At 39.0% G+C, this 13,510-nt stretch overlaps 2 protein-coding genes across 6 annotated transcripts in view; one reads left to right on the plus strand and one right to left on the minus strand.

The window, feature by feature from the left end:
* HABP2 (hyaluronan binding protein 2) overlaps positions 1-13,510 on the plus strand; it is an 82,548-nt gene that overhangs the window by 56,377 nt on the left and 12,661 nt on the right. Inside the window, exons 14-15 of one of the 3 annotated variants that reach the window (XR_012085615.2) lie at positions 12,121-12,289; positions 13,152-13,236. The gene's annotated coding sequence lies outside the window, so the exon portion shown is untranslated. The remainder of the gene's footprint in view (positions 1-12,120; positions 12,290-13,151; positions 13,237-13,510) is intronic. The other 2 variants (XR_012085616.2, XR_012085614.2) reach the window with 2 other exon arrangements.
* NRAP (nebulin related anchoring protein) overlaps positions 1-13,510 on the minus strand; it is a 76,030-nt gene that overhangs the window by 10,789 nt on the left and 51,731 nt on the right. For all 3 annotated transcript variants that reach the window (XM_020779900.3, XM_072995530.2, XM_078389560.1), the window contains 6 exons: positions 12,200-12,298; positions 9,679-9,783; positions 8,253-8,360; positions 6,708-7,019; positions 3,435-3,539; positions 2,481-2,579 (listed from right to left, as the gene is read on the minus strand). In XM_020779900.3, the coding sequence (XP_020635559.3) occupies positions 2,481-2,579; positions 3,435-3,539; positions 6,708-7,019; positions 8,253-8,360; positions 9,679-9,783; positions 12,200-12,298 (828 nt within the window). The remainder of the gene's footprint in view (positions 1-2,480; positions 2,580-3,434; positions 3,540-6,707; positions 7,020-8,252; positions 8,361-9,678; positions 9,784-12,199; positions 12,299-13,510) is intronic.

Consider the following 13,510-nt stretch of genomic DNA (forward strand, 5'->3'; position numbering starts at 1 on the left):
ATAGAAGATCCAGTGGTAGGCAGATTCCACTCTATTCAATTCAGATATGGATCAGCAATTATGTTCATGTAAAGGGGACATGGTGGGTTAAACTACAGAAGCCTCTGTGTTGCAAGGTCGGAAGACCAGCAGGCGTAAGATCAAATCCATATGACGGAGTGAGCTCCCGTCGCTTGTCCCAGCTCCTGTCAACCTAACAGTTCGAAAGCATGTAAAATGCAAGTAGATAAATAGGTATCGCCATAGTGGGAAGGTAATGGCATTTCGTGTCTAGTCACACTGGCCACGTGACCACAGAAACTGTCTACGGACAAAACGCTGTCTCTACGGCTTGGAAATGGGGATGAGCATCGCCCTCTAGAGTCGGACACGACTGGACTAAATGTCAAGGGGAACCTTTACTTTTACCTAACCCCTATTAAATATTGGTTCAACCCAAAGGTGTGGAACTAAGAAAGAGCGGGGCTATGAGTAAGAGATTTAAATCAGAAAGAGCAAGAGAGCTGAAGAAGCTGGAGTTGCTGTTGCCACTTAAGACTGCTAAGGCTCTTGCCAACTTGATCTAGGGTTTTGAAGACTATGCATGTGGAGCTGATTGTTCTATGTTATGGATCCCCAACCCAGCTGAGGAAGACACCTTGGATTTCTGTCTGAATTTGAATTCAAAAGGACACTTGAACTTTGCCATTCTACAAGAAATTTCTATATTAGTGCTGTTGCCAAGGACTTGGGTGCACATATTGTAGCATTTTATTGTTGTTATAATTCCTCATGTTGTGTGTTATACAACTGTGAATAAGAAAAGACTCATTTTTGCGGATTCCTGTTTGTAAGGTTCATCAATAGGCATCTAAGTAAACAAATAGTCCCATAGAACATAAAAGTGCTACACTTACCCCATCACTGGAGGATATATATGAAATGAGGGGTTTTACTTGTTTCTAAGAATCCTAAATTAAATTAAAATGCTGGTTGTATCATGTCTAGTAGTACTGAGGAGCTATGACTCACAGAATCAAGAGTGTTTACACATTCAGAGTAATAGAAAAACTCATACCATCTAGCACATCCCTTAACTTTCCTTGCTCCCTTAAAAGTTACTTGCACTCTCCATAGTAGATGGAGGTGGCAGGGCTGCTAGCACTAGTCCATTGATCTATAAGGTGAATTCTTTATCCCTAGTGGAAATACCTGAAATATCTCGAGCTGGAGTGTTTGTACATATAAATACACATACACAAAAATAGATCAACATAGTGACCTGCATTCTTGGACTCAGCCTCGATTCTACTATAGCACAACTATCAATTTAGCACTGTGCCAATATTCATATCATAATTCCTTTACGTTTTTGTATATATATAAAAATGCATCTGTCCATGTCAGTTAGAAAAATGGACAATGTATGGATATATATAATCTATTTCTCTAACTGACATATAAATATGACAGATGCACTCATCATAACTGATACATGGCTATTCTCCCCCCACTCCCAATTCAAAAGCTAAAAGACATTGTGGGAAAGTCCATAAAGTTCCATTAAAGCTTGGAAAGTAACTTTTAAAAATAATGATCCTGAAGACATGCTACAGCAGCGACAGAATTATGCTTTAGGTTCCTGGAGTGCTATCTTACCACTGTTCAATTATGGATGACTTAAGCCTGTCTACGTATTCATGCTTCATAGAAGTGACTTTCTAAGCTATGCCTGAACCTCAGTAGGAAAAATGCTGTACAAATCCTTGAGCATGTTTGGCCAAGGGTTAGGAAACTTTCCCAACATGAACAACCTGAATTTTATCCAAGGGTTCTTCATGCATTTACTATTTGCTCTCTTCATTATACTTTATTTCCTTGAGCTTTTGAAATCACAGCAAGGGCAAATGTATAATATAACTCTAAGCTTCAATGCTCAATGTAAATTCTACAAATGCTGAAACCTGCAGGAGAAAATCTTGTGCATTCAGCATCTAGTTATAGATATAAAGGATCCCAGCACAACTTTAAGAGGTTAGTGCTACCAAATCCCAGTACAATTTTCCTAGAATTTTTACTGCAGTGTCATATAATGTAACACAACAGAAAGCACTGGCAGATATCTTGTTCGTTTACGTACATAGAAAAAGTGTCTCAACAAAAGCAAACACAGTGACAGTAAATCTTACTTCAATGATTATGACAGACCAGACTTTTCCATTTCACCTTAAGTGCAGCAGGATAGTTTGAGAAAGGAGGAAGGCAGAAGGCATAGCACACACAGTTGCACCCACCACATCACTGGTCCTCACCTGCCAGTATCCATTGTCTAAGTTGGCTTTCTAACTGTGCCTAATGATAGGACTGCCTAGGATTTGTCAGCTATCTGCTAACATGAACTGCTGACAGCTAAACCAACTTCCCCCCAGTGCCATGATTTTGAACAGTATTTGACAGGGTTGAGGAACATCCATGGATAACCAATCAAATCTATACTTTACCTCATTGCATTGAATGTAGCTGTTCCTAGCATGGATGAAGTCCAGAGAGTCAGTCACTGTGGTGAACTTCTGACTATCTGGTTTCTGCCGATATTTTGTCTGCAAATGGGGAAACAAATCAATAAAGACTGCAGTTATAAACTGAGCTGAAGACAATTTAATGGGAGTGACAGCAGGCAGAGAAAGAACATTTTCTCTATATGAAGTAAATACATGTGTTGTATACTGTATTGTTTTAGACTGGGGTCTTTTTAAAAATGACTTAATTATCATTGAGAGAGAATAAGAAGGGAGTGGTTATGTGCCTAAGTAGATGAAATGTCATGTGTGACAGAAATGTATTTATTTTTCCTTAGATCCAGATATTCTCCAGTAGGTTTTGTCTATGTGTATGTAGGACCACATAAACAGGAAAAGCTCTTTTTTTTCTGTGCTTGTCATAACTGTAAAACTGACCAGTATGATTCAAATATATTATGACAGTGATACACACAAAAAAGACGTTCCTTCTCTCGGCTAACAGACATTATACTCAAAAAATGTCACATTCTGTTATTTATGGATCTCTAAACTATGGACTGGGCTGTTTCCTTTATTAACGAGTGATGCTGATCAGGATAAACCACTCTCAGTTTTGCTGTCAGTTTCATGTATCCAGTTTTTAAAACTTTGTACCACCTGGTTAGCATTCCACTGTTATACTTGCTGATTTTATTTGTTGCTCAGTGTTTCTGTTGTTTAGGGACTCTTGCTCAGGGTAGAAAACATGCAGCAGAATGTCACAGGTGGACTCCTATCTTGTGCACTGCTCTTTGGTAGTGTTCGCCCATTGTATAAACAGGCTCACACATCAAAAGGAAATGCTAAGCTACATCCATAAGTGTCATGTAACAAGGAGCCTTGATAGTAAACAATTCTTACAGACGTACCATCCCATGAAAGATTTATCAGTACCTCACTGATGAGTTCTCCAGCCTTCTTTACATTTTCTATCTGTGGGGATCTCAGAGCCACCCAGCCAACCCCCTTCATGAAGTTCAGATCTGATTTATAGCGAGACTGTCAAATAAAAACAAAACAAAGAAATCCTTAGATGTTATCGGGTTTTTAGATAAGGCTCCCTGATTTTATTAATATCTTTTCCTATTTTCTACGTGTAAATGAGCACATTCAGCCAAACTCTTCTGCATTCATCCATTACTTTTAGAATTAAATAATGCATCATATAAAGACTCCTACAACTAAAATAATCTGCTTGCAAACAGAAAGTAATAAAACTACTTGAGACAAATTGTCTCAATAAAGTAAGCTATGACTGTTTGCAAGACCTGAGCAGAACTTACTGGAAAAGTCAATATTGCTAGGGTAGGGAAGGCACTAGGAAGAGAAAACAATATAACATGATGTGCTGTTGGTTTATAAGAGCTGAGCAGTGCTGTTAATGATAGGATATTTCAGAGTTTATTTATTAATATAGTCACCATATATTAGAAGGTAATTATATGAGTTAAAGACTTGATGGCACATAATATCTTTGGATTTGTTTTTAATTACCAAACAATTGTATAGTGACAAGATGGGTGAAATAGTTGAGACTGTGACCGGATATAGGCATCAAAGCCTGGCTAGCATCGAGTCAGACCTTTCCCAGCCACCAAGCAAAAAAAAACAAAAAGAAAAAACAAACAAAAAGTAATTTCCCAACTTAAATGAATTAGCTTCTGAATATTTGTTTTCTATTCTTTTAAAAATATTTTTTAAACTATTTTTATAACCAGACACAGAATGCATTTGCAACCACAAATCTTTGTTTGGCCAGGAAGGAGTTAAACATTCCATTTGTTTCTGATTGACAGGTTCAGACTTGAGGCGAAGCTGATTTCCCTTTGAAACTTGTGTCAGGAGCGTAGTCTCAGAAATCCTGAGAGAATGTTTACTGAAAGCACTCAGGGCTGGGACAAACACAACTACTTTTTTCTTTTGTAATGCAGAAATACGTCTAAAAACCAGTTTAAAGAAAACCTGCTTTTTGACTCTTTTTCTGTAATATTTAATAATAGCCCTAAGTTATCCAAATATCTCCCTTCCCCACCCATGGAACTGCAACAATTTGTAAAGTTCTTGCTGGGATGCCTGTTCCATGCACACTCAGTGTGATAAAAAATTATTGTTTCTCCCTTTTGAAAAACCTTTTTGAGGACTAGTATTTTAGTCACCATAGCCTGAACTCTTTCCAAATAAAAAAACCACATGAATGGAACCAACCATTTTCTTTCAAGATTGGTACTGGTATTTTCATATCCTTTTTTTTTCTTCCTATACTGAATAACATTCCAAACCATCATTGCAAAATGGAACATGGTAATTGAAATACTGGTATTTTCAGTTTCTCATTTAAATTTCAGCTAACCCTCCCTAGTGGGTTGTTTTTGAGTAACACTGTTTGGCAATCAAAATGGCCTTGCCTCTATTAAAACAGATTCTTAGCACAATAACTAAGCTGCACATTACTGGATGACTTTACTCTTTGAGATTTTCTGATCTGCACTGTGCATTGCCTTTGTCTCGCTACAAAAAAACAGAAGCAAGGCATTTGATACATTTGCTGTTGTTACAGGAAAACCCAGCAAGGATTCCTTAGTTTTCTCATTTACTGTCACAAAAGAGGTAAGGCATGCTGAGTGTAGAACTCTTCCATGTTCCATTTTGCAATGATGGTTTGGAATGTTATACAGTACGTATAGGAAGAAAAAAAAGGATGAGCATACTTCTACTTTCAGTTGACCCTGGGCTTCAAACGATAGCATTTCGTGATATATTTGTTTCTCTAGACAAGCTTCTGCTTCTAGTTTAAAATGTAATAATGTCCCAGAGCTAACTTTTAATATCGCCTGCATTGTATAAGGACTACAAAGTTTTGTTTTTTCTGTATTATTGAGGATACTGTCAAGTGCCACAGCACTACTTAGAAGACAACATGGATACTTTACATCAGCCAAACAGAACTGCAGACTGAAAAAAAAAACCATCTGCTTCCAATCCCTAGGTAATACTATTAATTTGGCTGCAATTGGCTTCACATGGTAGGCAACCTAAATTTTATTCACAATTTTCTGATAGTGGGTTTGCCACTTCTTTGTGTAATCTCATTCCCAAGTCAAATAGAAGCCATAAGTTTCTAAAGAAGGAAATGGGAGTGGGGAAGATTCTGAAAACATGGAAGCAGTATGGTTGGAATGTTGAAAGAGATTCAACCAATGCCCATCAGCATGAAATCTGAAACCTACACACCTGTCTTGTGTTTACCACTTGCATTTTGGAAATCCCTTTCAAGAAACAGACTTGGAATGGACAAATGCAATGACTTTTGCAACTTTATTTTTTTCTCTCTTTGCTATCTACAATTAGAGATGGGCAGGAACTTTGGTTTGGAGGTTCATGCCAGTTCATACACAGGTGACATGCATTCCCTTCCCCTGCCTCCCCAGCCAATGACCCACTCACCAACCTGGTTTGCCTGTCCTGACTCCTTGTCTTAGTGGGAGATTAGGCAAGGAGGCAGGGCAAGAAAGCCTGTGCTCCTGCCAGAGACTGGTTGAACAGTCAAAGAGGAGGAGGAGAGGAGTGTGTGCTGGCTGGTGAGTGGAGGATCCAGCAGAGGAAGCAGGGGAAGGAGATGTGTGACACGTATAGTGCTATGTGTATGAAACACCACAAATCTCCGGACTGAGGCTTGTCTCATTTCTACCCACAATATTTTGGTGCACAGCCTGATGAAGACTAGTATACTAAGTCAAAAGCTAGCATTTTTATTTTCTGCTTTTTTTTAGTAGTCTAAAAGGTATCACCTGCTCTTTTAGTAGTCTAAAACAGTGGTTCTTAACCTTTGTTACTCAGATGCTTTTGAACTGCAACTCCCAGAAACCCCAGTCAGCACAGCTGGTGGTGAAGGCTTCTGGGAGATGCAGTCCAAAACTCCTGAGTAACCCAAGGTTAAGAACCAGTGGTCTAAAAGGTATCACCTGAGTTCAATAAGCAACTAGGACCCTAAAGATACAGACTATTTTTTTCCTAGTAAATAGCCTTATTGTTGTTTTGAGTAAACATAGGAGTGTACCCCCTTTTATTCATAATAAGCCATTCTGTTCATTGCAGCCACAAGGTAAGTAGATAGCCACCCTCCCACAGTGTTATTGGCATTAAGGCTCATGAAAGGTTACTCTTTACCTCACTCTGCAACAGGTGAGCTCTCTTGGCCCATTTCATCTTCAAGTCCTCAGGGATCACTGTGTAGTCATGCAGTCTCTTCCTGTAATCCTGGTCACTCACTAGGTTCTGGGCCTTCCTGGCATGGACTAGGTTGACCATGTCGAAAGGAAGGCGGTAGTGAGAAATGATATCTCTGGAGCCTCTCTTGTATTCCTGTTCACTCTGTAACTTAGCTGCATACAGGCAGTGTAGCAGATTGGTATCATCAAGAATGCTTTTGGCACCAATGTGTTTGCCCTTCTCCTGAACAAAGTTATGTCTGTACTGAAGCTGTGGGAGAAAAGCAAACATCTTTCAGCTTGAAATCATGCATTTTGGTTCCTGTAAAAAAAAAAAAAAACAGGTAGCAAAGTCCAAGTAATTAAAGGAAAATGAGTTAAAATGGAAATGAGAACTATAATGTAAAATTCAAAATGTGTGAGAGATGTTGATTATGTCACCAATGTGTTGTGTTTGTTTTTGACATTGCATCCTTTCTTTTCATGTTCACAACATTATCACTCAATTTATATGGCTCACAGCCACCATATTCTGGAACATGAGGTTTTCACTCCTTAAAGAGCATGGTTCTATACATATCTGTTCAGAAGGAAGTACCGAATTACCGTAACTGATAGGTCTTACTCCTAGATGTGTGCCTTAAGGATTGCAAAGAAATAGTTCTGAAAGGTTACAAGAGCATTGCAGATAACTGGGAGAAAAAGTGTAGAAATGGAAGGCTTTGTTCCTGAGATCGTAATTCCTAGTTTTAAGACTTTTTTTCAGAAAAACTGAGAATCAGCTTTAGGTGGACCATATCTCAAAAGTCTCTGAGGTAATCTGAACCTCCAGATGCAGAAGGTTGGTCAAACTGACATCCCCTCCATGGTATACTGAACCTCACACTGAAACAAATGGGTTAGTCTAAAACATGTGACAAGCAACATTCCCTCTAAGTTTCTGTCTTGCTGTGCAGGAGTCTTGCTCCACGTGCGTGGGGGTGGACAGGGCTTAATTTGAAATGGGTAATAAACAAAACAGCTGTGAGCTGCCTGTGCACAACTCCAATGGAGCTCTGGGTGAGTGCGTGCACAGCTTAGAGAGAACATTGGTCAGAAGACTTTTTAAAATTTTGTTTCACAGAAACCTGTATTGTTATGCATGCTCAACTTTCCACTTCTCTTCATAGTTGTTCAATGGAACATTAAAAAAAATAAACACATTAAGTATTTGCTGGATTTGCTCTAGGTAAACTGGAATTGAACATCCAGAGAATTTTTTTTCCTCGTGCAATTCCCTCTGCAAGATCTTCAGCATGGCTTGGCTTCTGATTAACAGTGACTTTTCTCTCTCTCTCTTTTAATTCACACAAAGACTCTCATTCATAAGTAATATATTCTGTCTCACATCCTTGTCTCACATGATTATGGGGCTGCTTTAATTCAGTAAAATCTGCTTTAGACAATGTATTACATGAAGTTAACAAAAATTAGGCAAGATGGAAGGCTGCATAATTCAACTCACATCACTGGCAATTTCTCTTGAGGCCTTGGCAGTCTGGAAAGGGATTGCTTCCATTGTCAGCTTGTAGCCTTGAGCACGGAGATTATGCCAAGATTCCCTGTATTTTGCCTGAAGTGGAAATGGCAACTTCAGATTTCTTGGTTAAATTTTAAAATGCAAATAAATTAACAAAAGGAAGCACTGCAGAACTTGCAAAGCATTTCGTATCTAGAGGTTTGTTTGTTTTTTAATCAGTTGTAGAAAGAACCAAACTATGAAATAAATGTGAGAAATAATTCCTTATATGGGTAGGACACACCTTTCTCCTTGTGGAAAGCCTGTGAGACCACAAAGTTTAGATAGCAACATTAGTCAAAAATAATCCCAGTCACAGAATCTATTCCAGTATGTGATAAATTCAGTATTTTGGAAGTTTGGAAATTAAATCTTTTGGACTACATCTCCCAGAATCCCCTGCCACACTGGCTCTGCCTGCTGCCTAAGGATTCTGGGAGCTATAGTCCAGAAAAATAATTTTCCAAAGCTTTGTTTGAGACAAACTGGTCAATCTATTTCTGATGGGTGTCAATTTCAAACTTATTCATTCAAAGTCTCAGACCATCTCAGTTTCACATTGTGCATTTTTTTCTTGTGTGTGTGTTTTTTTAAAAAATACTGAATTTATCACATACTGAAATACATAAATAAATCAATGTCATTGAAAGTATTTGTTGGCCTCGTGTTCCCCAAGCATCATTCCTCAGCACCTATCGAGTCCAAAGCGAGACTGTTCGTCTTTTTGACTCTTCAACATCTACTTCCTCTCTTATTAGACTAATATTCTTATTAACCCATCAGTCTCACTTCTTTTTATTTATGATTCCCTCATGTGCTTCCTGGGACACACATCTATCCAGTTATGATTAGAATTTAGCTAAACAGTCCCATGAATAACCAGATACTAACATAAATAAATTAGCAGCAATCAAATATAACATGCAACATGTGTAAAAAACTCATAAACCAGAGCTAGATGACAGGGCAGACAAATATTAATAAACAAATAATCATCAGTCAGCTACTTGACACGGCCAAGTGCAGAAAAAACAGCAATGAAGGCCAGAATCATATGATATATTGATATATTTATAACTCCATTGGCATAAAATACAACCAACAAGAAGTCATCATAGGCATTTGCCATCATACATCAAGTAATGTGATGAGAATTTCTAAACTTGCACATTTTGCTTTTGAAATGTATGCCAAACAAGATAGGCCAATTTAGTAACGTGATTCTACCCAAAACCTTTGTGTAAGAACTAATTTAAAAATGCCTCTAGCCAGCAGTCTATCTATGAAGTTTGTGATAGGAGACATATAGCTAATGATTTGGAGGAGTGGGGTGTGTGTGTAAAAAAAATGTAGTACAGAACTAAGCACTTACCTCACTGACATTGATTGCATTCATTCTTGCCCTTTCAAATTCTGGAAGGCCCAAAGTTACTGTGTAGTGATGCAATGCATTCTCCCCTGCTGCCTTGTACAGGCGCTAGGACAGATTTTGTTGGGAGGAAGGTACAGTTAATAATATATCCCTTCAAATTTGATCAAGCTATGCATTTCAATGGTTTGTTAAGTGAACTAAAGCAGCCATTCTCAACCTTTTTTGTCTATGGCCATAAACACAATATGAAAGAGATATAGGCTAAATCAGGATTGTATGAGTCTCACAATGAACCTTATAAGTTTGTGTGTGAAGAATTGTTTTCAATCTGTGCCCCCTTCAAATGTGCCAAGACCCCCCCTGGGGGGGGGCTATACAGCCTCTACTGAGAATGGCTAAACTAAAGAAATATATATTTCCATACCAGAATGTGTCTCTCCTACCTCAAGATCATCTTAAAGAAATGTTTTTGCCTCATTGGTATAGCACTTCCTCTGAATTTACACCCTTCATCCAAGTCCCTATTACTTCCAGGAAATGATTTTTCCCCCAGATATATTCTTCAATTGGGGGGCATCTGGGGTCTGCAAAAGCAGCTCTGGGGGAAGCTCACTTTGCTCACCTTGTCCTAGAGAAGTAAACTTGGTGGATATGGGAGCAAAAACCTTCCGTGTATATGCATGCACACTATTGTACTACAGACCTTGAGACAGATGAAATTATGAGACATTACAGACCTTTAGACAGGTTGTAAACAAAGGGGTTTTGCTCTTCAATTTCCCTTGTTTTTCACACTAGGTCAATTTTATTAGTTTTGGTTCACTTTCTGTTTTGTTTGGAAGTGTTAGACTTTTTGTGTGTATGCCTTTACCATAAATCACATCAAACCCTCAATGAGTAGAAGATGACTCACAAATATACTACATACTGTACATGATCTTAGACAAAAACAGAGGAATCCTGTGGTAAATGTGGGGTGAAGTGATGGATAAGGGAAGGAAATGCTAGGTTCTGCTCAAAACAGTGGTAGTTTTACCCCAGGCTCCATCCAACTAATGCATGGAGTGGGGGAGAATGAAACTGACTCCAGATCAATACAAATGTGGGGTTTATGGGACCTCTCTGTGGAATGAAAACACTTTGACCCAGAAGATCCAAAGCCATTTCCAATATGCTCCCAGAAAGCCCTGTTTTACAGTCTGTCAGAACTGGAAACATTGTCAGTGATATATCTACACCAACAGGGCTCTCTGTGGCCTTGATGGAGATCTACACAGAGGACATGCAAGCCTCCATTTGGTGGTGCTTCTCGCCACCGGCTGAGGGCTACATCCATTTCACCCAAGTTGCACAATGAGCACTTTAAGGATAAAATCTGTGTTACTAAGGAGGGCAAAGATAAGCAGTAAGACATGGTGAGTATCTAGAAGAGGCTCTTGGCCAATTAAAACAAATGTCATTTTTTTAAAAAGGCATTTGCCTTTCTCTTTCAGAAAAAGCATGGATTTGATCAGAAACTCATCTTTTTATAAGTATTTGCATTAAAATTCATGTAATTTGAAAAACTTGCTGCCCAATGAATCTGGGTATTGTTGTTGTGGGTTTTTCGGACTGTTTGGCTATATTCTGCCAAAAAAACACCAAAAACCTACAACAACCATCGGATCCCGGATGTGAAAGCCTTTGAGAATAAATCTGGGTATTGTTTAATTAATCAAAATATTCAAATTAATTAAACTAACTAACATGGGATCCCTAAAATATTAAAATATGAAGGATTACCAATCCACCAGTGCGATTATTATTGACATTAAATACTAATATAAGCCATCTTGAACATCACATTACAAATTGGCAATAATAAACAGGAGGGCGAGGTGAGGCTACATGAACTCATTGAGTCTTATCCCTGGTTTCTCAGAGCTTCATTTGATGACAACTCTAAGAACATTCTGGAAAATGCCGTGAATATTTTTTTGTAAAAAATCTCCCAGTCTGGGGCATGACAGCTCCCAGACACGGACTTGATTTTATTTTTTTTAATGGTGTAGTGAATTTGCGAGGGCCACCTGTATGTTTTTGAAAAGAAATCAGAAGCAAGATTCTTGGCCTCCAGTGCATTAAGTGGGTTCCCGAACAAATTATTCAGCACCATACATGTTAAACATCCCTAAGACGATCCTCCTAGTATGTGCCTTCTTTGCATTTCTTTGCATTATGGTTGCTTTCAAGTACAAAAAGAAAGCCCATTGCGTGAATTCATATCAAATAGCTACTCTAGATTTTTTTTTATGGGGGTTTGTTGTTTTGTTTTAAAAGAGCAATCTGATTGACAAAATGATACTAAATGTTTGTCCGGGAATAATAAAAAATGATCTAACTATGCTAAAGGATAAATCGATGATGCTTTTTTCTACCCTTTTGATGTATTATATTTTGCAGAACGTGCTTCTCTACTCCCTCCCCAGCTCATTGCATTTTAAACAGCATATCTTCTGATCCATGTTAGCAGAGAGCCTACCTCATTAGCAATCATATTGCTGAATTTTGCATGAAGGAGGCCAGGAGAGTCTGTCACCGATGTGTACTTGAAGGAATGGGGCTGCTGACGGTATGTACTCTGAATTCACACACAAAGGAAGAGGAATGCAACAACTAAGCCATGTTATAAGATAAGGACACTGTATTTCGAGTGCTACTGGGGACTTAAGTCAAACTTTACAACGGGGGTCAACAAAAGGACAGGTGTATTTTCCTGCCTGCCAAAGTAATCCTCTGCTTCCACATCACTGATGGACAGATACCTTTTTAATGAAACCGGTAAAATAACAACAACAAACTCTTATAAATACAAGCACCACCTGATCATGCCTCTTTTGGAGGATGCTTATGGAGGATGCTTATGACAATAATATGGCAGAGATGGTCATAGGTAAGCAAAGATAAATTTACGCCTACATGGCTGTCTATAAAAATGCTAAGTGTTGAGGAATGAAAGAGATGCCAACACTTCCTGAGTAATGTGAGAAATATGTTTTAAGTTGTCTGTTGCCTTTCAGTCTTCATAGGCTGAAAGGCAGGCATTTAAATTGTTGTAAGCTGCCCAGAGACCTTTGGGTAGTGTGGGCGGCATATAAGTTAAATAAATAAATGCTCAGGGATTGCATGTAGACTCCTAAATCTTTAGGTGTGTTCTGAATTAGGCTACCAATTCCAAGTGATTCCAAGCAGCTCATTTTCTCCCAGCTGCTGTTAGCCATGTAGAAAGAACAATCAGTATCAGAATGAGTCAGGTGTATACCAGAGGCCACTGTGGGCTCCACCACCCTTAAAACAAAGGTGAAAGTGGTCCAAATCCAGAAACCATTCCTGGGTGGTGTCACAACATGGGGGGAGGGGCAGGCCTTTCAAAGAAGAATTGCCATATCTAGAGGCTTCTAAGATCCTCCCTTTCTTTTCTTTTCCTTTGGTAGAAAATTTGTTTTGGGGCAGAACAAATGCCCAGGGTAGGGAGGAGGAGAAGACCGAAGGTGAGAGTCACACGGGTGAGGAGGCCGGGTGGGCATTTGCAGATAGCTGGGGAGGATAAAGTTGGGAGAAGGAGAGGTTGGGGGAGGCAAGAAACTGGGCCAGAAGACACAGAGATGTAAGAACCCAGAACTGGTACCACAGAGTTTGAGGAAGAAGGGACTTGGGGAGATGCAGTGAAAGATCCACAAAGATCTCTGCTGAGGGGGTGTATGACAGGGGTCCTGGTGCAATTTTACCTGGTTCATGACCAGGGTTTTGATCTGGTCCTCTGTCAGCCTACACCACAGTGACCCACAGTTAG

The sequence above is a fragment of the Pogona vitticeps genome, chromosome 3 (genome assembly GCF_051106095.1).
Source record: "Pogona vitticeps strain Pit_001003342236 chromosome 3, PviZW2.1, whole genome shotgun sequence".
Classification (NCBI taxonomy): Eukaryota; Metazoa; Chordata; class Lepidosauria; order Squamata; family Agamidae; genus Pogona; species Pogona vitticeps.